Here is a 27,924-nt window from a genome sequence, read left to right on the forward strand (position 1 = left end):
ACACATCCTCAAAGGCAAGGAAAATGAAAGCAAAACTGAACTCTTGGGACTTCATCAAGATAAAAAGCTTCTGCACTGCAAAGGAAACAATCAAGAAAACTAATAGGCAACCGACAGAATGGGAAAAGATAGTTGCCAGCTTCTAATAAACCTCTGTGCAAATCTACTTATGAAATATTTAAATGCACAAACCATATTTATCAATTTGTGATGCTGACCAGAATATTAGAATTCAATCTTTCCTTCATATATATCTGAAATAAAGTTTTTCCCTTTAATGTTTTTTAATATCCCAGATATCTCTCAGAATCAAAGATACTGCGTTATATATTAGTCCTGTGAGCCATCTAACACTATGAAACTCCCTAAATTATTTTGAATGACAGTATCTTGTTTGGGGAAAACATATTAACCTGAAATAACTTCTGTTGTACTTTGAAAGTTTTAGAGAGAATACCAGATTTAAAAAAGAAAGAAACAAGGAAATTTTATGAGAAATTAATCTAATGCATTTAGGGAAAGTACATATCATAAACTTCAAAATATCTGTTAATGTCTTAATCCTTAGAAAAATGAAGAAAATATGAAAAATGATCATATCAACTAAGAATAAGTGATATATAGGTATTTGCTTATTTATTTTCATTAATTTGGTAGGCTTAATATATGTTATAATTAATGATCATATCAATTAAAAATGAGTGATATATGTAGGTATTTATTTATTTTTAACAATTTTGTAGGCTTAATATATCTTATAATTAATACAGCAATTTGTTATATTATAGGAAATCATTAAAAAACTCATTGGAAAAATATTAAATTGGCTATATTATGTGAATGACTATATTTGGCTTGGGATAGCTTTTTAATTATAGTACTATACATGGATTCAAAAAGTGCGACATATCAAATATTTTAAAGAGAGTTTTTAATTTTTTAAAATGTTTATTATTTTTGGGAGAGAGAAATAGAATGTGAGCAAGGGAGGGGCAGAGAGAGTGGGAGACACAATCTGAAGCAGGCTCCAGGCTCTGAGCTGTGAGCACAGAGCCTGATGTGGGGCTTGAATCAAGAAACTGTGAGATCATGACCGGAGCTGATGTCAGACAATTAATCAATTGACCCACCCAGGTACCCCTTGAATAATAAACTCGAAATCCTTACTGGTTCTTTCCCATCCATAGCTTCAAGCCAGAGTTTCTGATTAGCACTGGAGAGGAACACAACAAGGATGTCTACTCTTATCAATGTTGTTTAACAGTGTTGGAAGTCCTAGCCTCAGCAACAGGAAAATAAAAGGCATCTGAATTGGTAAGGAAGAAGTCAAGCTTTTGCTCTTTGCAGACAATATGATAGTGTATGTGGAAAACACAAGATTCCACCAACTCCCCCCCGCTCAAAACCTGCTGGAACTGATACATGAACTTGGCAAAATCGTAGGATATAAAATTGACTTACAGAAATAGGTTGCATTTCTACACATCAATAATAAAGCAGCCGAAAGAGAAATCAAGGAACAGATCCCACATACAATTGCACTGAAAAGCATAAAATGCCTAGGAATAAACCTAACCAAAGAGGTAAAAGATCTGTGCACTGAAAACTATAGAAAGCTTATGAAAGAAATTGAAGAAGACACAAATAAGGGAAAAACATTCCATGCTCATGAATTAGAAGAACAAATATTGTTAAAATGTTGATACTACCCAAATCAATCTATGTATTCAATGCAATCCCTATCAAAATAATACCAGCATTTTTTCACAGAACTCCAGAAAACAATTCTAAAATTTGTATAGAACCAGAAAAGACCCTGAATATGCAATATAATCCTGAAAAAAGAAAAAGAAAGCTGGAAGCATCACAATTCCAGACTTCAAGCTGTATTACAATGCCATACTCACTAAAACAGTATGGTACTGGCACAAAAACAGACACATAGATCAATGGAATAAAGCAGAGAATTCAGAAATGGACCCACAATATATGGATAACTAATCTTCAACAAAGCAGGAAAGAATATCTACTGAAAAAAAGATAATCTCTTTAGAAAATGGTACTGGGAAAACTGGACAGCAACATGCAAAAGAATGAAATTGGACTATTTTCTTAAACCATACACAAAAATAAACTCAAAATAGATGTAAAACCTAAATGAAGTCAGGAGGACAAGAAGGCATGAAAATCCTAGAGGAGAAAATAGGCAGCAACTTCTTTGACCTCAGCCACAGCAATTTTGTACTAGACATGTCCAGAGGCAAAGAAACCAAAAGCAAAAATGAACTACTGGTACCTCATTAATATACATATCTTCTGCACAGCAAAGGAAATAATCAACAAAACTAAAAGGCACCTGAAGGAATGGGAGAAGATATTTGCAAATGACATATCTGATAAAAGGTTAGTATCCAGAATCTATGAAGAACTTATCAAACTCAATACCCAAAAAACAAATAATCCAGTGAAGAAATGGGAAAAAGACATGAATAGACACTTTTCGAAAGGAGACACCCAGATGGGTAACAGACACATCTTTTCAGATGGTCAACATCACTCATCAGCAGGGAAATACAAATATAAATCAGAATGAGATAACTACCTCTCACCTGTTAAAATGGTTAGAATTATCAACAGATGTTGGTGAGAATGCAGAGAAAGGGGAACCCTTTTGCACTGCTGTTAGGAATGCAAACTGGTATAGCTACTCTGGAAAACAGTGTGGTGGTTCCTGAAAAAATTAAAAATAGAGCTACTCTATGACCCAGCAGTTGCACTTCTAGGTATTTTTCCAAAGGACAGAAAAGTGCTGATATGAAGGGGCACATGCACACCAATGTTTATAGCCGCACTATCAACAATAGCCAAATTATGGAAAGAGCCCAAATTTCCATTGACTGACAAATAGATAAAGAAGATGTGGTATGTATGTATGGACACACATGCATACATACACAAACACACACAAAATGGAATATCACTCAGCAATCAAAAAGAATGAAATCTTGCCATTTGCAACAACATGGATGGAACTAGAGCACATTATGCTAAGCAAAATACGTCAGCCAGAGAAAGATAAATATCATATGACTTCATTCATATGTGGATTTTAAGAAACAAAACAGATGAACAAGGGGAAAGGAAAGAAAAATAAGATAAAAACAGGAAGCAAACCATAAGAGACTCTTAAATACAGAGAATGAACTTGGGGTTGCTGGAGGGGAGGTGGGTCAGGTAAATGGGTGATGGGCATCACAGAGGGTACTTGTTGGGATGAGCAGTGGGTGTTACATGTAAGTGATGAATGACTAAATCTACTCCTGAAATTATTATTACACTACACTACACACACACACACACACACACACACACACACGATTTAAATAAAATTAAAAAAATAAAAACTATAAGACATTAACAAAACAAACTGAAGAGGACACAAATGTAAGTATGTATGCCAGGTTCATGGATGACAAGTTTAGTATCATTGAAATGTCCATGCTATCCAAAGCAATCTACAGATTCAGAGAAATTACTATCAAAATACCAATAGCATTTGTCATAGAACTAGAAAAAATAATACTGAAATTTGTATGGAACTACAAAAGACCTCTCCTGAGAAAGAACAAAGCTGGAGTATCACAATTCCAGATTTCAAGATTACAAAGCTGTAGTAATCCTAACAGCATGTACAGGCACCAAAACTGACACATAGATCCATGTAACAGAATAGAGAGCCCAGTGTAAGTCAATGCTTTTACAGTCAATTAATCTATGACTACAATATGCAGTGGGAATATGACAGTCTCTTCAAAAGTGCTGGGAAAACTGGACAGCAACGTCCAAAAGAATGACATTGGATCACTTACTTAAACCATATACAAAAATTGTATATGGTTTTTCTAGATATGTCCCCTAGGGCAAGATAAATAAAAGCCAAATTAAACTACTGGGACTATACTAAAATGAAAAGCTGCTGTACAGTGAAGGAAAACATCATCAAAACAAAAAGGCAACCTACTGAAAGGAAGAAGATTTTTGCAAATAATATATCTGATGAGGCATTAATATCCAACATTTATAAAGAACTTATATGACACCAAAAAAATCTGATTAAAAATTGGCAGAGGGGCTCCTGGTGGCTCACTTGTGTCCCATTTCAGCTCAGGTCATAATCTCACAGTTCATGAGCTGGAGCTCTGCATCAGGCTCTGTGCTGACAGCTCAGAGCCTGGAGCCTCCTTCGCATTCTGTCTCTCCTTCTCTCTCTGCCCCTCCCCAAGTCACACACTCTGTCTCAAAAACAAACATTAAAAAATGTTTAATGTGTAGTGGACCTGAATAGACATTTTCCCAAAGAAGACATACATGGCCAACCGGCATGTGAAAGATGGTCAACATCACTAATCATCAGGGAAATGCAAACCAAAATTAAATGAAGATATTACCTTATATCTCTGTCAGAATGGCTAGAATTTAAAAGACAATAAATAACAAGTGCTGAAAAGGATATGAAGAAAAAGGAAGCCTTATGCACTGTTAGTGGGAATGAAAGTTATTGTAGCTACTATGAGAAACAGTAAGGAGGTTTCTCAAAAAATAGAAATTCCACATGATTCAGTAATTCAACTACAGGGTCTCAAAGAAAACAAAAACACTAATTCAAAAAGATATTTGCCCCCCCCCATGTTTATTGCAGCATTATAAACAGCAACTGAATTATGGAAGCAATTCTTGTCCATAAATAGATGGATAAAGAATATGTGGCATATGTGTGCAATGATTTAGTCATAAAAAGAATGAGATCTTGCTATTTGCAACAACATACATAGTCTTAGGGACTATTAAGCTATGTGAAATAAATCAAAGACAAATAACATATGATTTCACTTACACATGAAATATAAAGAAACAAACAAAAAGGCAGAAATAGACCCATAAATACAGAGGCCAAACATGGTGGCCAGAGTGGAGGGAGCTGGGGGAGGGGCGTTGGCAAAATAGGTGAAAGAGAGTGAGAGGTACAGGTTATCCACTCATGGAATGTATAAGTCATGGGGATGAAAGCTACACCATACGGAATTAAATCACGGGTATTGTAATGGCATTATATTAAGACAGAGGGTAGCAACACTTGTGGCGAGCATAGCACAAAGACCTGTCAAATCATGGTTTTATATCTGAAACTAAGGTAACTTTTAGGTCAATTCTATCTCTATAGAAAAAATGTATATAAAAAAACACAAAAAGTTTATGAGTTCATTTTCATGTATTTTAGAAAAATTATAACCATTACATCACCAAGAAACAGACTCTTAACTATGGGGAACACACAGAGGATTACCAGAGGGGAGGTAGGATGGGAGAAGTAGGTGGTGGGTATCAAGGAGGAAACTTGTTGTGATGAGCACTGGGTATTGTATGTAACCAATGAATCACTCAATTGTATACTTGACATTAATATACTATATGTTAACTAACTGTAATTTAAATAAAAATTTGGAACCATAAAAAACTTGAAAAACAATAAATAAAAACTTAAAGGGGGGGGAAGAAAATAGAAGGGAGATGAAAAAGAAATGACTAAGTGAAATGAAAATATTAACTGAATGATTCAGAAGTGACTCCCCTTCCCTGATACTTCTTATTAGTTCATCTTGTTTAATATTCTTGTTAGCACTTATAATAATTTGACATACATACTTATTGTTCCTCTACCCAGAATGTAAGCTCCATTAGGGTAGAGATTTGTTTTGTGTGTGTGTGTGTGTGTGTGTGTGTGTGTGTGTGTGTGCATGCTGCTATACCCCCAGAATTTAGAAGAGTACCTGGTAAGGAGTAAGGGCTTCATATATAGTTACTTAAAGAGAATGATAAAGGGAAGTAGGATGGGAGGGAATTGATGGAGAGGGGGGGGATGGGGGAAGGGAGGGATAAAGACCAATATACTTTACCAATTCACAGAATCAATTATTGAGCTGAAAAGAACCTTAGTGCTCTCATTTTACAAATAAGGACACTGATGCCCAGGAGTTGGTGACTTATTCAAGGCCACACAGACAGTGAGTGGCAGAGCCTAGATCCAACTTAATAAGAGGTTGATGAACTTCTCATAGCATCTACTTATAGGCAATATAGACAAATGAAGGCTTATTACTTCTCATAACAGACATAAAATGATGACAATCTATAGTTAATAAGATACTAATGTTTGCTTCATTCAGACACCAATAATTATGATAGAAAAAGCAAAACAAGAACAAAGATGAATAAGAAAACTAGGATTTTCTGACCCAAGTTTTAGAGTGTAAATATTCAACAGCATATTATTGATGAAAACATCAGTATTACCTCCAAGGACCATGCCAGCCTGGCAACACTTTCTAAGGCGACATGCTGGGCAGTTTTTTCTGCGAATTTTATCAACAATGCAATCGTTTCTTCCAGCACATAAATAATTATGCTGCCCTAGAAAACAAAATAAAAGGTATATATGACATCTAGAGACTATTGGAAATTTTATGCATGGACAACTTAAAAACAACAACAACAAAAAATGCACATCAGCAAGTGCATTAATGTCTCACCCAGCCTCTTGTTCGGCATAAGTGAATGTTGGTGACGCTCCAACCCTTGTTTAATACTTTACCTGTGTCTTCAGGAACCTTAATGAGATGAACACAGTATATAAATCAATTTTATGGCTCCTTTAAAAATGTTTTGTATAATATTTCTGTGTATCTTCTTAATGGTGTCAGCATTAGATTGCCCTTAGTGCTTTCTATCATTTCAAGGTTGTCTACATGTTGTTTATAAGCATTAGTTATGTAAGATAGTAAAACTGTAGTAAAATGTTTTTTCTTTCTGATACCTAAACCTTCAAGAAACAGATACAGACAAAAGAACTAAAGAGGTCTCTGAAATAGACCTTTTATAAAATCTATACACTTAATTCTATTGGAAAATCCTGAGGCTATCTTACTCTTAAAGAGTCTAATGATTGTGAATAGCACATAAAAAAATATGTCACTGATGGTACTAACCTTACTGCCTAGATTACTTTGGCTAAATATTAGAAAACACAATAAGTAGAAATAGTGATAAAGGAGAACAATTTAAAGCACTGAGAAGTACTGAATGAAGGAAAAGACAGAACTATAGAAGAAATGTGGATACAATGTGTGACCCTGGGACCATTTGTGGTTTCCTTCAAAAAGTCTGGGATATAATTTTAATATTCAACCACGAGGATTTTAAACCACATATATGTTCTAGTTTGTAAAGTGTGGAACAATCTAACTTACTTTAGATTGAATTAAAAATTCAGCTTAAACAAGTAAACATTAATTAACTGAAAATTTTACTTTTTGGCACTCATTTTCTAATAAATTCCTGGAATAAATTCCTTTAATATAGACAGTCTTTTAAACATCTTCAGTTTACTTATATTTTGTAAGTATGAAAAGTAATTTTAAAGGATTATCGAATTCCTTTAATATTTTATATTAGTATTAGTCAATATTAAAATCAGATTCACTCTTCTGGCCAAAGTTTGTAATAAAGGAACATGAAGATACCTTAAATATCTGCTTTATCAAGCAGGGGAAAGGATGTGAACAAAAAGCAAAGGGGGAAAAAGGCCATGTCTCTGGAACAGCTAGCTACAAAATGGTCTTGGTTTGGGGCATTTAGGGATAAACACAGATGGTCTTTTCTTAAATATGTATTCCTCCATAAGCTTATGTCCACATACTCTCTTATACTAATGTTCATTCTCTTGTTTAGGAGTCTTAGGCATTGGGCTTTCCTCCTAATAAAGGGTGGTTATGAAGCTTCACACCCATGCCCATCAGGTTAGTAGAGTGTACTACTTTCTACTAGTAGAGTATGCTACTTTCTGATTTGACTCTGCTCATTTTTTTTTTACCACAAGTTACATTTGCAGGCTATAGGAGTAATTGTGGGAGTAAAGTATGTGTAAAGCAGTCAGTCAATCAATCAATCTATCCATTCATCCATTCATCATTTATCTGGACCCTATATTGATTTCTCTCAAGAAGAGTGAACAGGAAGTAGAAAGCAAGATTTTCCATCCCATACAGAGAACAAACATAAACAGTGCACATGGATGTAATTGTTGTTTGAAAGGGGGCTCTCCTGCTATCTACTCCTAGGTCACAAATATTCAGAAAAAAACAAAAGCCAAAAGAAACACCAGTATCTGGGATGCTGCTGATTATAGCATTTCAACTTCTTAAATGATTTACAATGGCACCTTCTCTTTCAGTGTTCAGAGGGAATCCTCCTTACCAAGGTTCTCAGTCTATGTTCTTGTAATCATTCTTTCCTATCTACTTTAAAATTTTGCCTTTTTCTCCTAAAATCTTTAGACTCTTCCTCTCCAATGATCTGATCCTTTCTAAAGTGTTTCAATTCTACAAAAAAAAAAAAAAAATTCCACCAGAAAGAAGGGAAAAACAAAAGGAATTCTGTCTCACTCTAAATTTTCCCAGAATTCATCCCTTGGGCATCTAAATTGTTGAAAAAGCCACCTACATTTTCAGTATCTGACTACCCAACTTCTTTTACTCCTCAGCATACTATACTATGGCTTATATATGTTCACTGTTATTATAAAATGGTTTAACATCATCAAAGACTTCTTCATTCCTAAATACTGTGGATTTTTTCTTGACCTTCTGTACAATTTGCCACTGGTAATTTTTCTCCCCACCTGTCTCCTGCTTTGTTTTGGGGGTCATGTCTCTTCCAACTCTTCATCTGTTTTTCCAATAGTTCCTTTAAGTGCTATTTGCCAACTTCTCCTCCTTTGCCTATTTCTTATGTGTTTTACTCCACTGTACATATCATATGGGTAGTCTCATGGCTCCAAAACCTCACTCCGAGCACTGCCTTTCCAACCACTTATTTGTAGTTACTTCAAACTCAACATATATAAAAATAAGTTAGTGATTATCTTGTCAAATTTTTAATTTTATAAATTGTATTATTAGAGAAATTGCATAGCAATCTAAGGAAATTCAAAAGAAAAAATCATCTATAATTTAATTATCATGCACCTATCATTTTTGTGTTTCATTCTGTATGATCTAGAGGATACTTAATACTTATTTGTTAATATTCATTAAGTGAATGCACACACACTTTTATAAAACCCTCATTCATTCAACAAGCATTTATTGCTTATTAAGTATGTCCCAACACTGTTTGAATAATTCCTTTCCCCACTCAGTGTAAATGCCTAAAATATATGCCTAATTTATACCTAATTTTTGATACTATACTATAGTGTTAAACAGCAGAGTTACCTGAAATAAGATTGATTATTCAAAGTTCATATATGCATCTTACTATCTATAAGATAATAACAACGGCAACAGGCCACTATCAAGTATTTACTATCTTCTAGGCAGTGTTATAAAGTATTTGCATGTATCAACTCATCATCATAGAAACTTATTGTTAGTATTAGTTCCATTTTATAAAGTTAACAGAAGCACGGAGAAGTAACATTCCTAAAGTCACACAGCTAGACATTTGAGCTTAATTAACCTGAAAGGTAGTATAGAAAATTAAGAGTATGGCCTTTGTTTTCTGTTGTTGTTGTCATGTTTTTTTGTTTGTTTGTTGAGAGAGAGAGAGAGAGAGAGAGAGAGAGAGGGAGGGAGGGAGGGAGGTGGGGAGGGGCAGAGAGAGAGGGAGATAGAGAATCTTAAACAGGCTCCACATCCAGTGCAGAGTCCAATGTGTGTCTCATCTCGGTTTGCTCTTAACCAACCAAACCACCACCCAGGGGCCCTAAGAGTAAGGATTTTGGAGCATTACTGCTTAAGTTCAAATTTCAAACTCCTTATTTAGTAGCTGGGTGACTTTGGCAAGTAAAATGAAATAATATTAGTATCGAGAATTGGATCTAAGGATTAAACAAGCTCATGTACAAGTCTTGCACATAGCAAGTACTTAATGAATGTCTACTGCAACTATGACTATTATCACATTCCTAAATCCCAAATACAGTTCTAGATCTGTTCTAAATGTAGCCCCAAAATTCTATACCTAGTAAATTTCTTCAGTTTGAAAGGCAACTTAAAGACATTCTCAAATATGCATAAAATAAGGAAATAAGAGCCCTGTATACTTTCTAAAGAGATTCCTAAGGATGTAACGTAACCGATAATGGATTAGTTACAATAGAGAATGCATGAGGAGGGAAATCTAGTATGAAACATTGTTGATGAGGACTAAATAAAGTTAAACATAGATTTAAGTATAAATAAGAAAATTATAGTTATCAAATAAAATGCAATTCTTATAACTCTGGGGGAGGGGGGAAGAGCTAAACATTCCAAAATTTGACATTTGAGAAGGAGGAAATTTTCTGATAATAAAGGCTATTGTCATGAAGGCACCACCATGAAGGGGAGGCATGATTCATATCATCATGGGCTGCCTATAACAAAATGGAAAGGCTTAAAGAAATCCGAAGTTAAGCTCTGCTCAACTTTAACACTAAGTAAGGCTGTCAAAACTGCAACGCAGGTATAGTATCATGCAAGCAGAACTTAGGGGGTAAAATTAGAGGTGAATCTTCTCTAAGAGACCTTTTAGCCTAGGAAATGTTTCACCCAACCAGTTCCAACTAGAGCTAAGATAATTTGGCATGGGGCCCAGGCGCTGCCTCTGTATCACAAAGGTCAGTGAGGACTCAGAGCCATGGAGAAGGCAAAGAATAAAGAAAGGACCACTCTATTACATAGGTCACTCCATCAGATACCTGGCTGTACATGCAGGTGAAAAAATTTCATGCCCAAATGCATTGGCTCTGTCAAAACTTTATCCAGGACATCTGCAAGACATTGGATTGTGGGGGTTGCAAATCTAGCATAACATGTGGTGCTACCACTTTTCCCGAGACAATTTACATTCTGGTTTTGAAAAACCCATACACATACAGATCCACTTGCTAATTCCTCATAAATCACAGATTTATGCCTCAAATGTTGCTGCTTCTCAGTCCAACATAACATGGTCACTTTAAAACAATTTACAAAAAGTCAGTCTTAAAATTACTTACTATACTCTAACATCCTTGCTATCTACCCATACCTTCACCACCAGGAGTTACAAGACATCCAGAAGTGTTTATAAGCTATGGGTCACCACAAACAGGATGAATGGCACAGTGCTAAATAATAAGAGAATTCACCCAAATAGAAGATGCTGTCTAAATCTCCCCTTGTAGTACATATGTCATCTGCCCCTTTTGAAACCTGGAGCAATATTACCAAAAGTCTGTAATAGAACACCACATTTTCTCTTTCTCCTTAAAAAATCTCATTATTGTAGGGTGGGAAAAGCAAGGGGTGATTACTATTACATCTTTTCTTTTAAACTGTATATATATTCTCTTTTATGTTCTAGCTGTACTAACATCCTTACATTTTCCCAAAGTCTTTCATACCTTTATGACTCCTCCCTTTCCTAAATTTATCTGAACAAACTCTTAACTGGTCTTCACTGATCTGAGAAAGGCCTAGATATTTCTTCTACATAATCAACTAAATATTCAATATGTGTCACTATAAATACCGTTGCCTGACTTCCCTAGGTTTTGTGAAAGTAAAAACTACATCTTTTGTAAGTTTTGTGTTAAATAAACTTCAATAAGTATTTGTTGAAATATGTACACTTGACTATATTTTTTGTTTCACTTATAGCTATAATTATGGTATATGCAATGATATAAACTCTACAGTAATATTTCAATTATTGTCAGATATGGTAAATTTTAAAAATCTCTTGTTTACAACAGATTTTTATTTAACACCTTTCAACATTTTTATATACAATGCCTGTTATTTCAACAAATTTTCCACCTTTTTTTTAATAGACCATGAGCTTATAAGTAGAATCTTAACAAGCTTATTTTTTATAGTTTTTAAAAATAACTAACTAGTTGGTACCTAACCTTCTAATTTCTGTATAAGTCTAATTACATGAAATAGAAGTGGGGGTTTTGATTTTTTACTTTGCTTTTCTGTTTGGAGTATCATTGTAACTACTGTATTGTAAATGATGGAAAATAATTGCATATGTTAAAAAAATAAATTGTATAAAAAATAAATAAAAATAAATAAATAAATGAAAAAAAATAATTTTAAATTCCAATATAATTAACGTGGTGTTTGTTTCAGGTGTACAATATAGTAAATCAACAATTCTATACATCACTCAGTGCTATCAGAAGATTCTATATTCCCTCTAGTTCACCCATCCCCCACCCATCTCCCCTCTAGTAATAACCAGCTTTCCCCCTATGCTTAAGCATCTGTTTGTCTTTTTCTTTGTTCATTTATTATAAGCTTATTTTTAACATTTACCTTTGTAAAGACAGAAGTTTTATTATTTCTGAAAAATTTATATTTAATGATCTGAAAAAATTATTACTGAATGTTACTTCTAACTGTTCCCTATATTTAATATATATTTTTAAGTTATTAATAATAGTAACACTTGAAGTTATATTAAAGTATCAAAATCTGTGAAAATAAAGGCACTATTAAAATGTGGCTAGGGGTGCCTGGGTGGCTCAGTCGGTTAAGCATCCGACTTTGGCTCAGGTCATGATCTCATGGTTCATGGGTTCGAGCTCCACGTCAAGCTCTGTGCTAATAGCTCAGAGCCTAAAGCCTGCTTCTGATTCTGTGTGTCCCTCTCTCTCTGCCCCTCCCCTGCTCATGATCTGTCTCTCTCTCTCAAAAATAAATTTTTAAAAAATTTTTTAAAAATAAGTAAAAAATAAATAAATGTGGCTAGATCATTTTATATGCCTAATGACATAAACATTTTAGATACATGACAAAAATTCCATTTTGGTTGAAATGAAATCTATTATAAGCTAAAAAGAGATTTACCTTTAAAATAATAGTTCTATATTATTTTTGTTGCCTTATAAGCACAAGTGAACATATTTCCCTTCGGTTTGAGTGAAGTCACAACTTTTTCATTCCTTTTTGAAAAGGAGGGGAAAATATGTAGTAAAATGTCAGATGAATAAATATATATATATTTAACAGATAAAGAACAAAGAAGAGAAAGCTGGTATTGTATCACACGTGGAGCATAGGGTTGAGATAATATGACCTGGTGCTTCTAGGAGCACTCCTTCCACCACAAACACAAAACTGCTGAATAAACATGTCATTTAATTATAGTCTAGAACAAAAAATGGGGGTATCCCAATATGCCAGAAATTAAGAGATAAGCAGAGAGGAAACTGGAATGGTCAAAAAAACTTTTAGCTGTAGATATAGGAGCTAGGAGCCAAGAACTGGGGTTTAACACGCACAAAGGCCAGGATTTGTGGCCTCAGGCCCACCAGAAGAAGAGCATGGAAAGTGAACTCTGCATATAATGGAGAATCTGAAGACTGTCTTATCCATGAAAATAGGGCTAGAAAACACTACAGGGACTACTCTGATGAAGTCAGGAATGCCCAAAACTTTGGGTGGGGAGAGGAGTCACCCATAACTAACAACAAAAGATGCAAAAATCTTGGCCTTTACAAGAGATGATTTTCACTACCACATGATGTATGAACCTATGTCAAAGAACAAACACTGGTCTGTGACCAGTAATCTTAAGAGTCCTGGGAAAGCCAAATTCAAAACACATCTGCAAGAACAGGTACGGAGATTTGCCAAAAAAGAGATCTGTATGAGAATACTTACAGAAGCAGTGTTTGTAATAGTCCCAAACTGAAAACCTAAATATTCAGCTATAGCAAAATGTAGAACAGTTTTATTTATTCAATACATTATTATACAACAAGGAGAAAAAATATCTAGCCTTTGAAAAATGTGAATTCCATAGCATAATACATAAAAAAGTAGGCACAGAAAATGATTAATTAACAATTAATTAATGATTCCATTAATATAAAGTTTTCATACAGTCAAAACCATCTATAATGAACTCCCTTATGACTCAGCAATAGCACTGCTAGAAATTTACCCAAGGGATACAGAAGTGCTGATCCATAGGGGCACATGTGCCCAATGTTCATAGCAGCACTGTCTACAATAGTCAAATCATGGAAAGAGACTAAATGTCCATCACCTGATGAGTGGATCAAGAAGATGTGGTATATATACACAATGGAGTATTACATGACAGTGAGAAAGAATGAAATCTGGCCATTTGTAGCAAAGTGGATGGACCTCGAGGGTGTTACACTAAGTGAAATAAGTCAGGCAGAGAAGGATAGACACTGTATGTTTTCACTCATGTGTGAAACAGGAGAAACTTAACAGAGGACCATAGGGGAGGGGAAGGATAAAAAATAGAAAAGGAGTGGGAAGGAGTCAAACCATTAAAGACTCTTAAATACTGAGAACAAACTGAGGGTTGACGGGAGTGAGGGAGACGGGGAAAAGAGGTGATGGGCATGAAGGAGGGCAGTTGTTGGAATGAGCAGTGGGTGTTACATGGAAACCAACTTGACAATAAACAAAAAATTAAAAAATAAAAACCATCTATCATGTTAAAAGTTGAGATGATGGTTACCTGTGGGTAGTGACTATAAGGAATGTAAGAAGGCTTCTGGGAAGCTAATGAATTTGTGAGTAGTTTAATCTGGGTGATGACAGCCTTGTTTAATTTACTTAATAATAATACATTAAGCTCTATACCTTTAATTTGAATAATTTTCTAAAATTATTCATGCCAATAAAAAGGTTGTTTTACTTTTTTAAAAATATTTTTTATAGTTTATTTATTTTTGAGACAGAGAGAGACCAAGCATGAGCAGGGGAGGGACAGAGAGAGAGAGGGAGACACAGAATTGAAGCAGGCTCCAGGCTCTGAGCTGTCAGCACAGAACCCGATGCAGGGCCTGAACCCACAAACTGCGAGATCATGACCTGAGCCGAAGTCGGAGACTTAACCAACTGAGACACCCAGGCACTCCTTTCTTTCTTTTTAAAAGTAGTTCCACCTAAGAGGACAGACTGGAGGACACTGTGATCCAACACACAGGGAGTCTGTAGGGCCAACCATTGAACCCCAGAGACTGAGGACAGAAGTGTCCAGTGAGAAGAGAGATATCACCTATATTACAGGATTACACCTGGAGTTTTCCAGTGAAATATCCCAACAATCCCACCAAGTATCCTGCTAGGGAAACAGCTAAAATCATCCACCAAACACAGAGAACTCCAGTGACAGTCATATATGTACCCGCCAAGTACAACTGTGCCCTCTTTTTAACCCCTATCTCCTTATGCCTCTACATTGAAAAGGTCAAAATTGTCTGTTAAGGGGTCTCAGAAATGTGAGCATGGTAAATATAGAAAAAGGTGATCTTGTTCATTCTCTCTGCAACTTCAGGCGCCAAGGAATGCTGAGCATTGGCAAAGGAGAAACCCTAAATTAGGTGAGAGTTTGGAATTTTTACTATTTTACTATCATGCCAGCCTGTGCATTGTAATTATTAAAATGAGACTGTTGTTTTGTTAAAAACTATGGGAATGGGGGCGTCTGGTGGCTCAGTCAGTTAAGCTTCCGGCTTCAGCTCAGGTCATGATCTCACAGTTCGTGGGTTCAAACCCCGCATCGGGTTCTGTGCCAACAGCTAGCTCAGAGCCTGGAGCCTGCTTCAGATTCTGTATCTCCCTCTCTGACTCTCCCCTGCTCGCACTGTCTCTCTCTGTCTCTCAAAAATAAATGCTTTAAAAAGCATTAAAATTAAAAAAAATTTTTTAATTAAAAAAAATAAAAACAATGGGAATGGACCAAGATTTCATAATTTCATAGAGAAGACGGAACAAGCAGCCCATAGAGGTACTGTTGTTAGAGGTCATGCTGATGTTGGTATTGTGAAATATTTATACACCCACACACAAATACATAAACATATGGATAAATTAATAGAATTAATTTAATATTGCTATAGATAAAATTCCAAACAAGTGCTTCTCAGCTAGAGGCATTTTTTGCTCCCTTCTCTAAACTACCTCTGGAACATTTTGCAGTGGCTTGGGACAATTTTGGTTCACACGACTGGTAAAATAGGTGCTACTAAGGAGAGGCCAGAATTACTGTTAAACCTCCCACAATGCATAGTACAGTTCCAACAACAAAGAATAAGCTGGCCCCAAATGTCAACAGTGCCCGCTGAGAAACTTTAGTGTAAATTCATGATCGCTCCACTTTTTTAAAAAGATGTTTTCTAGGTCAGTCTACTAAAAATGCCTATAAGAAAACACAACTGCAGCAGTAATAAACACTGGGATCCAGATCCCTGTGTCTAATATCATTTTCATCTGAAAGAAACCAGAGCTCCTTGGAGAAATGGCTGAACTAGGACTGTGGCAGAAAATGTACAAGTTGAGCCCGTGATGCTTTGTTGTGATAGTGTTTGATGCTATTGAGAGTTAATGAAACTGTGTCAAAGCCACACTGACCAAAGACAATTTGAACATCAAAAGGAATTATGTCAAGTGATTAAAACATACTGACTTTATAAAAAGCCATTGCTACAGGAAAGAAGAGAAATAAACAAAACATACTCATTGGAAACTACTGGAGGATGCTAATGCACAAATTGATGACTCTGGAAATTGATAATTAAAGGGAAAAAATTGAGCATCTACTAGGCCTCCCAGTATTTTAAGATTGCTAATTTATACAAAGAACTATAAAAAAGATTTACAGCTGATAAAATCAGAAGGAATAATAGAAGTAGAAAATAATCCTTTTGCAATCCCTAAGGAAATGACCACTTGTCAAGTCTGAAAGGGCAATTAAAATACTCCCCTGTTTTTCCACTATGTGTCTGTGTGATGCCTCATTTTCTTCATATGCTTCAATCAAAACAACATGTTGCAACAGGCTGAATGTAGGCAGAGATATTAGATGCAGCTGCATTCCATTAAGGCAGACATTAAAATGACTTGTAAAAATGTAAAACAATGTCACACTTTTCATTAAAATTTTAGGTCTGGAAAATTAACATCAAATGAGTTTGCTATTTCTTAAAGGAGTTAATAAGAAGTTTCAAAAATTATTTTAAATTTATAATATAATATTGATAGGTACAATCCACATAAACAAAAACTCTGGGTTTTTAACCATGTAAAAGAAAGGCCCGTATGACTCTGGCCTGCTTATGATTTTTGTCAAAATGTTTAGCCTGATTCTAATCATGTGGGGAAATGAAACTAGACAAATCCAGATTGTGGGAATTTCTACAAAACAGCTGGCCTGGACTCCTCAAATGTGTCAGTGTCCTGAAAGACAAAAAGAGGTAGGAGGATCTTTTTAGATTAAAGGAGATGAGAGAGATTTGTTAACCAAATGAAGCACATAGTTCTTGATTAGATCCTACATGAAAAGACAACCTACATAGGACATTTTGGGAATAGTTTGGGAAATCTGAATATTGGTCATACATTAGATAAAATTATTATATCAATATTAAATTTTCCAGTGTGATAATATCATGATTAAGTTGCAGAACGTCTAGTCCTTAGGAGATACGCTCTGAAATCTTGAGACGTGAAATATGATATCTGCAATTCACTCTCATATAGTTATGTATAGATATTCATTATACTATTCTTTCAAATTTTCTGGATGTTTTCTAGAAGCCAAAGTTTTCTGAAGACACAGCAGAGTGAGATAAAGGCTTGATTTTATCTTAGTTTTTTTACATTAGCCAATCTAGGGCTGAGTATGTAAAACTGGAAAGGAGAGAGAGGAAACAATGACTATTTGATGGAATGTGAAAGGGAGCCAGACAATAATGAAGTAGTAAGGTTTAAAGTATCTTCATATATGACCCAAGGTGTTTTGTTTGTTTGTTTATTAAAGTGAAGTAAAAGGTATGTGGGGAGGGAGAGAAGGAAGAAAACAAAATGTTATTGAGCACACTATGGGTTAATATATTAGGAACTTAACTGGCTTATTTCATGTAATCCTCATAACAAAATAGGTATTACACAGGTATTTAGTTTTCTTAGGGGAAAACAACTACTCAGGTAATGAAAGCACCTACAGATAAATTAGACATAAAGATTCTCGGGCTGAGAACAAAGAGAGCACAGAATAGTCCCTCAAGAACAGAGATGTGGGCACTGGGCATCAGATATGAGTACATGACACCTGAAAGGGGCTGCTTGAGAGTTATATCACCCTGGCAGGTATCAAGAGCAGAGAATGGCACCTCCCATCTCCTACGAGAGTGCTGTTAGGCTTCATTCTGAACCAGAGGCCACCCTAAGAATCCAATTTCCCTCAAGTATCAGACAAACATGTACTTCAGTAGAAGTTGGGCATATTCCTAAGCTATTACACGTAAGAATAGAGTATGTGTTACTTTCATCTAAGAATAATAACTTATCCTGATAGAATTATTTGCTAACTCCAACATTTAATGCCTCCAAGAGAAAATGTAGTGTCATCCAAAGTTTTATTTCTTGGTGTAAATCAGTTGTTTTTCTCCCGTGTTTAAATTTCTGTAGGATCCTTCCTATGTAATATTAAAAATGTGTTCAATATATGCAAAGATGTAGCTTTTTTCATTATATTTGTTTGGGGTACAGTGAGCCCTTTTGATATACAGAGTACAGTTTTTATTTAACTTTTAAACTTACTTCTGTTTTCCAAATTCTACTATTAATTATTAGACCTTAAATAATTTAAGTTTTTGGTGTTTCATTTTTCTTATAATAAGAGTTCAAATAAGAGTTCAAAAGTTGTTTGAGAGTTAAATAAAATGTTAATATATGTAGCACTATCATAGAATAATAGTTAATACTTATTAACCATTAATAGGTAATAATTAATAACTAAGTAGTAATTAGGAGAGTTCAATAAACAAATATTACTGAATATCTTCCATGTCCTGACATTGTTCTATGTGCTGATAAGATCCCAGAAGCTTACTTTCCATAATTAGTTAATACTTTTGTTTAACTTGTTTTTTAGTTTATCCTTCAGAAACACTTTTTATGTATAGAATGTCTGTTCTCTATTAATCATACCTGTTATCCAACAGTACAGTGATAAGACCAAATGCTTTACAGTTACATAGACTCTGACTCAAATTCTAGTTCTACCACTAGGTGCACCTTGAGAAAATTATCTTAGTGTTCCCACTTATAAAATGGAAATGAAGATAAATACTACATAAGGCTGTTATATGGATTAAATGGAAATGGAAATTACTGAGCATACTGGTACATAGTAAACACAATAAATGATAGCTTAAAATTTTATCAGTTTGTCCTTTTCTTAATTGTGATATAATACCTTAAATATGAACTGTATACAACTTAATTTGATTCTCTTCATGGTTTTTAATGTAGATTTTAACTCTCCTATTAAATTTTTGGATTTTACTGAAGCATTTTCTTATCTCATCCAGCTACGTTTTCATCTTATGTAATTATTTCCTATGATCCTCATTCTTGTTTCACAGATGCCATCATTTTTATCTTAAGAACTCAAAGCCAATTCTTACTCAATATTTCGTGCTTATTTTAACAAATCAGTTTTAAGTATGCCTTTTCCTAAAATCAGATCTATTTATTAATGATAAGGTGGTCAATCAAACAACTTGACAAGACTCTAGTGGGAGAATGTAACTGTTCAGTGGGAGATTGACAGTCACCAAAGTTTGGTACATTTCGGATATTCATGTACATTAGAATGAACGGGATGAGTGAGGAATGTCAGGAAATTGAATTAGAGGGAAAAGAGCCAATTGCCAAGACCCTGAGAGATGATCTGGATTGTCAGGGAACTAGTGAAACCAGTAACCAGAAGGCTAATAGGACTAATACGTACAACTGCAACTTTTTACCCAAATATACCTACTCTTGGAATGCAGTCTGCTACCATGCTTCTATAGATAACATTCTTGCTTGATACCATGATAACAAAATGTTGATATAGTTCTTTTGCAGAGACTCAAGTCTTCACGAAGAAACTGCCAGAGCTGATCAGGACCACTGACCTCTTTGAGCATGCACAAGTGTCCAATGGATGAACTTTTGACATAGAAGGGCCTAAAACTTCATCCTTGGATCATGCTAAGGATGTCATTTTATGGTCATGGGTCACATAAAGATTGTATTTAGAAAATCTGGGCAGGCACAGACAACAAAATGACTTATGCTCCTCCCTATTTTGAAGTTCTTCTCTCCTGTACCCAGATCCTTTCCCATTTGCCATTAAATATCTCTTACTCTCCTTTCAGGGAGACAGATCTGACCCAGACTCCTGTCTCCTTCATTTGTCTGCTTCTGGAAAAAAAAAAACCCTTCCTTGCTGCTTACTCAATATCTCAGTGATTGGCTTTGTTGCACATCTAGCATATGAACTTGGGTTTGGTTACACTAGTAAGGCTAGAGCTGACTGAGCCAGAAGAGATTGGTAGTGGAAAGGAAGATCAGAGTGTAACAGGTCAAGACTCAATAGGGCCTTGGATATCACTGTAAGAACTTTAATTTTTTTCTGAAGGAAATAAAATGCCATTGCAGAGTGTAGAGCACAGAGGAGTGACATGATTTGGCTTATATTTTAGCAGCATCATTTTGGCTTCTAATTGAAGTATAGATTCTAGGAGGGCAAGGGTGGAAATGAGAACAGTTAAGAGGCTATCATAGTAAATCCAAAGGAGAATCATCATAATGATTAAGAGATCAGATTCTGGATATATTCTAAAGGGGAAATCAAGTAGGGCACAGAATCTTATTACAGGTGACATCTGATATTTAACTTACTTAAGTCCTCAATGTTACTACTCAAAAGTTTTTCCTCTCCTTTCTTCTCTTTATTTCCCTTTACTTTCTTTCTGACTGTAGATAGATCAGTGCTCCTTCCTGAGCCTACTCTCCTTTATAAATGAAACAGCACCTCTGGATCTCTTCTGATCTCTTTCCTAATTATCTACATTATCTTTTACGTTTTAAAACAAAAAACTGTATGCAGCATCTATATGCTTTCAGTTATATATTTAGGTAACCAGAAAGCCAGTATTTAAAAATCCATACAACCATGTTACCTTAAGAAAAGTTCATATACTGAGAGATGAAACATTTAAGATACCTACAAAAAATAAGGAAAAAAATTACAAAACTATATGTCAACAAGGTTCTTTAAATCATTGTGGTACTCTGATGCAAGATTATGATAATCTGGTGTAAGATTATAACTTTTAAAAGATTATTTATATTATTTTGAGAGACAGCTCATGCATGCACACTAGTGGGGCAGAGTGGAGGGGGTTACACTCCCAAGGAGGCTCTGCATTGTCAGCACAGAGCCCAAAGTGGGGTTCAATCTCAAGAACCATGAGATCATGACCGGAGCCAAAATCAAAAGTAGGATGCTTAACCAACTTTAACCCAGGCACCTCAAGATTATGACTTTTTACACATAAGTAAATGATTCTCTCAGATCTATGAATTTATTTTTCCTTTTGAGTACCGTAATCCTCAATTTATCAACATTCAACTTCATTATTTTCTTCAAACTTCTGCTTTAGAATATCAGGTGACTTAAGATTCTGTTATAAGTCTCCAGATCACTCTTGCTTGACCTGAAATCAACTTTGCAAAATACCAGAATTCTATGCCTAATTAATTGCATTTTCCTGCCCATTATTTAGGTATAGGCTCCCAAATATATAAAACTGTACTATCATCAGATTTTTAAGCCTTTTATGGTAAATCTCTTAATCAATTGTTATTACCACATTTTATTTAAAACACAGTGTTAAATGGTATGGTATAAGTCTGTCAGAACTGGGTTTGATTACCAACTCCACCATTAACTGGCTGTGTGACCTTAGGCAAGTTACCTTCTCTCCCTGTCTCAATTCTTACATTTGCAGATACAGAATGGTAAAAACTCCTCCAGCAACTCCTGAGAATTAAAAGAATATAATGAATATAGTACCATGTGTCTACTACAGTACCTGGTATATAATAAAAACACAAAAAGACAGTCTCCATCCTCCCTTCCTATACTCTCACATCTTTTAGAATTCTCTCTGGAGAAGGCAAAATTTTTGGTAGAGGCAACTGTCTATATGCCTCTTACACTTGAACTTCACTCTTTTGGGAAATGAAAAGTAGCCTCTCCTCAGCAAAGGACCAAAGGCCCCTAATCTAGATCAAATAATATTTTAAATAATCTTAAAACTGACTCCCTAGCCATTTTCTTTACTGCTTTGAGTTAACTTTCTCAAAAACAAAGCTGACCATACACCTCCCAGTTTAAACACCGGCTCCCCTCTAGTAAAGCAATACTAGGTTTTGAAGTGTAGTAGAATAGGAGCTAACTTTTGGACTTGTTAGTTTGAGATAGTCAATAGTCATCTATAAAGTCATCTCAAGTCAGCAGTTAGATATATAAGTCTGGAATTCAGAGGAGAGGTCTGGGCTAGAGATAGAAATTTGAGAGAAATCAGGATGGTTTATCTAAAACCATGAGACTAGATTACAGCTCCGAGGAAGCATATAAACAGAAGGTCTAAGGGTTCAAAATACTGAGCTCTGTGCTCTCTGATGTTAAAAGCTAAAGGGGAAGAGGAGACTGAACAGGGAAAAATATCAAGAGAGTGTGGTGTTCTGAAAGCCAAAAGGAAAAAAAAAAGGATTTTCAGGAAGCTGGAGCAATCAACTGTCAAATGCTACTGACCGAACAAGTATGATGGGACTGAGAATCACCCTTTTTGCCATAGAGTCAGCTTGACAGGAGAAATTTTTGCTGAGTGAGTGGCTCAGAAAAAAGACTGATTGGATTAGGTTTGAGAGAACAAAAGAAGAAAATTCACTGGAGGAATTTAGCTGCAAAAGGAGTGGAGAAAGAGTAGGCAGTTGAAGAATAAAGTCAACAGAGATATTTTGGCTTTAAGATGGGAGAAATAATAGCATATTTACATGCTAATGGGAATGACACACCAGAAAGGGGGTAATTATGATTTAAGTAGAGAGGGGGAAAACTGTAGGAGCCTGGTCTTGAGTTGACACCAGGAGACTGAATCTTGTGCACAAGGGGAGAAGGCTGGCTTTTTTGAAGAGCAATGCAGATCTTTAGTAACAGGAGGGAAAGTTGATTATAGGTTAGATGCTACATGAGTATATGTGGTGGTAGCATTTTCAGAAAGTTTCTTCAGAAAATTAGGAAGCAATGTCATGAGTTGAAAGTGAAGGTGGGAGTATTGGAAGGCTAAGAGGAAGATGGAAGGTAGCCATCCAGAAGACATGAACAATGAATGGACTATTTGCAGGGCTGATTAGTGCTTATATTCATTTTTTCAATCCCACCTGCTAATTATGCAAAGTTTACTTTCCTGAAATTCATCTAGAAAATTTCTGTCCTCCCTGAAGTAAATCAGTTTTCATTACAAATAAATAGGACAAAGAGACAATAGATAATGGATAAGATGTAATGGCATGGATAAGAGAGAAAGTTAACTGGGTTCCAATCTCAACTCTGCCATTTATTTGCTATTTACCTGTGCAAGTGATTTAATTTTTTGTACTTCATGTAATACATAGAGCCAAGTTCCCAGTATGCAATAAATGTTACATAAATGCCACTCTTATTATTAAACATATTCAGAACCTAACCATTGAAACTCTTTAGATTTTTTTAAAAGTTAGAAAATTATGTAATTGTGAAACTTGTTACCTATCATGTACTTATAATGCCTTCACAACAAAATCAAATAATAACAATCATCTACACATAACTTTTTCAAAATGCTCTTTACATCACAATGGGATATCTTGCAAAAGGGAGTTAACTTTGCTTTTCTAACATCACTTTCTTCTTGAAAAGGCAGATGAAGTATCCTTCTGCTAAATATCTACTACTTTTTTGAAAAATATAATTTGCTATAAACATAGCTAACAGTGCATAAAGTGTGCTCTTGGCTTCAGGAGTAGATTCATCACTTACATACAACACCCAGTGCTCATCACAATTACTCATTCACAATTTCAATATACAAAGACATGCTAACAAAAGTTTTGCTGTAACTATTTGTCAAGAGTACTTTACTGAACCTGATTTTATTTGGCAGCTGAACCTGGCCCAAACTCACATTTTATAGGCTGCATTCATAAAGTGTGCTGCATAAGTATTAATGTGTTTTATTATGAAGTTTTGTTGTAGATCATTTTTTAAAAATACATACAGTTTTGAATCCTGAAACATATCTAGCCCAAAAGATTTTAGCTTAGAGATTCTGGACATGTATTAGGAAATAAATTTATTGACTATATTGAGCATGATGCTGTTATAGTTTTGCAATGTAGCAGCCCTGAAAATTACAATAAATGTTTAGGAAACAATTAATGTTATATATTCTTCCTGTACATTTACTATCATGTTGGGTTCTGTAGAAAATTACAAAAGATAAATAAGTTATAATGTCTAAATTCATTGAAATTTAAATCTCATCAGGGAGATAAGTGTAACATAAGTAATATAAACTAAATGTGGTTTGGATCATGAGGGTAAAAAAATATCATATAATTAGGGAGACAAAAAAAAAGAATGTTTGTGGGGAAGGGAGCATGTTATATAGACTGCTAAGAATACACGATTTTAATACAAAGAATTGTAGGGGCACCTGGGTGGCTCAGTCAGTTAAGCGTCCGACTTTGGCTCAGGTAATGATCTCACAGTTTGTGGGTTCAAGCCCCGTGTCAGGCTCTGTGCTGACAGTTAGCTCAGAGCCTGGAGCCTGTCTTTGGATTCTTTGACTCCCTCCCTCTCTGACCCTCCCCTGCTCATGCTCTCTTTCTCAAAAATAAATAAAAACATTTAAAAAATTTTTAAAAATACATTCATCAGGTGATGGAGTATTACATGGCAATAAGAATGAAATATGGCCATTTGTAGCAAAGCGGATGGACCTCGAGGGTGTCATGCTAAGCGAAATAAGTCAGGTGGAGAAGGACAGATACCATATGTTTGCACTCATAGGTCTAACAGGAGAACAGGAGAACCCTAATGGAGGACCACGGGGAGGGGAAGGGGGAAAGACAGTTGGGAGAGAGAGGGACGCAAAACCTGAGAGACTATTGAATACTGAAAAGGAACCAAGGGTTGGAGGGGAAGGGGACCAAGGGTTGGAGGGGAAGGGGACCAAGGGTTGGAGGGGACTGGAGATGGGACGGGGGAGGGGGAGGGGAAGGGGCAGGAGGGGAAGGGAGGTGGCCGTAATGGAGGAGGGGGCTTGTGGAGAAGAGCATTGGGTGTTATATGGAAACCAATTTGACAAGAAACTATATAAAAAATTAAAAAATTAAAAAAATTTAATACAAAAAATTGTAATAATGGCTGTTCTAAAGAATGGAATGAGCAGAAGTACAATTTAGCTAAAGCATGGGACATGATCCAGGACCCCAGAATACCTTATAATTATATATAACATTTTCATGTGCTTTTCTGAGGTGATTGTTCTTAAGACATTTTCAAAGGAATTTCATCTTGGTCCAAACTTACCACTTGTTTATTCAATCTCACAAATCACTTAATCGCAAAGGAGAAAATAACATAGAAAGTATTTTTTCCAAAAAAATGATTACTATTGAGTATTATGCTTCAGAAAACATAGTAATTTATTAAAATTTTATATAAAGTGCATAACACCAAAGGCTGTAGCAACAGTGGAGAACCAAGCTCCTAAGTTTATTACATTACAAACATGAGTATGAAAGTTTAATTCTTTAATTTGTAGGAGTTAACATAAAAAGGAAAACAATAGACTGATAAATTATGTGAAATATGCACTATGTAATTTATTACATAAGGGCCATTCAGCAATAAGAAGGATGTGTTTATCTACCTTTCTACAAATTAGGCAGATATGGAAGATCTATAGAGTATGTGGCTTTTGAATATTCTAAATGAGGAAAAAGTTTAAAATACAGGGAAGTAAATGATAAGAGTCACTGTCTTAAGTATCAATTATTTCAATCTGTCCTTTAGAGAAGTAGTTGATAAAAGATTACCTGAAGTTACGTTGTTTTGCTGATAAAGATAGAGCTCAATAACTCAGATGTGATTTTCAGATGATAATGTTGAAATTCTGTTCAAATATTAAAGAGCTACATTTGAAATCTTGACCAAATGTTCATCCTATCTTTGCACAGATGTCAAGAAGGTATCAGCAAATAAAGTCAAGGAACTGTTTAGGATTCATTCAAGTACCTGAATAAACATTTGTTCAAGGCCTAAGGGTTTCCTCTCATGATTTAATGGTATTTAAAAGAAAATGTTGACAGACACTCCTTTGTTCAAATACAATCATAAGTGGAAGATAAAACCAAATCAACAGACAAAAGCAGAGCTGTTCTGGTTTGAAAAAGAAATGGGACTGAGTTAAGAATCACAATTTGAAAATCAGTCCTCTGGAAGAGATCATGGTTTTGTCTGAAAAATTATAAAGTAATTAATATTTACTCAAATACAAAACATTGCAGAGAAATAGCAGAGAGGCACACAAAACACAGAAGTTGGAGTCAGATATCCTGGGTTTGAATCTTGACCCTTATACTTTGTAATGAGCTACTTGTCTGTGAAATACAGATAAGAATATCTCTGCCTGATAGACTCTTAGAAGGATTACATGATGGTCAAGGGTAGTTAAGTGTTTTTAAATGAATAAGCCTCTTACACAACATTAGGATATGTTAGTGGAACAAACCACAATTCTTCTGGATTTGTCTAATTGAATACTATGGTGTGTCACCAATGGCTTTGGCATAACTCAAGTCAAAGTATTATTCTCATGTTCTCTAATCATACACAGGTTTTTTGTTTTGTTCTTCTGCCTTCTGCTTTTGTATGTCAAAGACAGGGGTTATGTACATTTTCATCTTTCTAGTTCTAGCATAGGCAACTTTTAAATGTAGTAGTAAGTAACTGAACTAATGATTTAAATCACTTTAGCAGCATGAAGAAAGCTAATCATATAGTTCATTTAGAGTATCAAAATAATTATGTTCTAGAAAGAGGAACACGGCATGTACTCAAGGAGGTAAGAACAAAAAGAAAAGCTTACTCAAGTAACTGTGTAAAAGTAATGCCTTAATAGGAGGATTTTCAGACTATGAAGTATTAGCCAATAGTTAAAAGAACAAGCTAGGACTATAAATAAATATACAGAGCTTCAAGTCATTGTTGCATGAAAACATGATGAAGGATAATATACAAATTCCATATAGGATATCATTTATATATGAGCATTTCATACACACATTAAAAACTAAGATAGAGGTAAGGAGGAATGGTAGGGAAGGGAACAGATTAGAGGTATTGATCAAAGAGGACTTACGCCTTACTGGTAATATTTTACCTTTTTCAAGGAGAATCTATTATTGTGTTGCTTGACTAATTAACGTATAATATCTCAAACAGCAGAAGCACTAGCTGTTAGCATTAACAGGTATGTCTTAATACAAATACCTCCCTTTAGATTCTTGCAGTGGTGTTAAGATTCAGGTTCTGAAGGGGCGTTAATAACAGGCAACCCCAAATAACCTAATATTAAGCAGATGATCCCTCATATTAAGCAATGTGATCCTTCTACCACTCCTCTTTCAGTAAAGTGGAAACCTTAATGGGTCATAATGCAAAATTGTGCTTAAAACCAGCTAACAACTCATGCTAAATATTAAACTGAGAGACCTGTAGCAGAAGATAAACTATCCAAGTATTCATTAATAATAATATTTATTATTATTTATGGAGTTTAGAATTCCAGTCCAGAGGCTCAGTTAGTTGAGTGTCTGACTCTTTCTTTCAGCTCAGATCATGATCCCAGGGTAATGGGATGAAGCCCCACATTAGGCTCTGCACTGAGCATGGAGACTGCTT

General features: G+C 35.1%; 1 protein-coding gene across 2 annotated transcripts in view; it reads right to left on the reverse strand.

Annotated features, from left to right (window-relative positions):
* The window catches only part of PGR (progesterone receptor), a 91,871-nt gene that overhangs the window by 53,498 nt on the left and 10,449 nt on the right, over positions 1-27,924 (reverse strand). For both annotated transcript variants that reach the window (XM_029957062.1, XM_029957061.1), the window contains exon 3: positions 6,352-6,468. In XM_029957062.1, the coding sequence (XP_029812922.1) occupies positions 6,352-6,468 (117 nt within the window). The remainder of the gene's footprint in view (positions 1-6,351; positions 6,469-27,924) is intronic.

The sequence above is a fragment of the Suricata suricatta genome, chromosome 11, assembly GCF_006229205.1.
Source record: "Suricata suricatta isolate VVHF042 chromosome 11, meerkat_22Aug2017_6uvM2_HiC, whole genome shotgun sequence".
Classification (NCBI taxonomy): Eukaryota; Metazoa; Chordata; class Mammalia; order Carnivora; family Herpestidae; genus Suricata; species Suricata suricatta.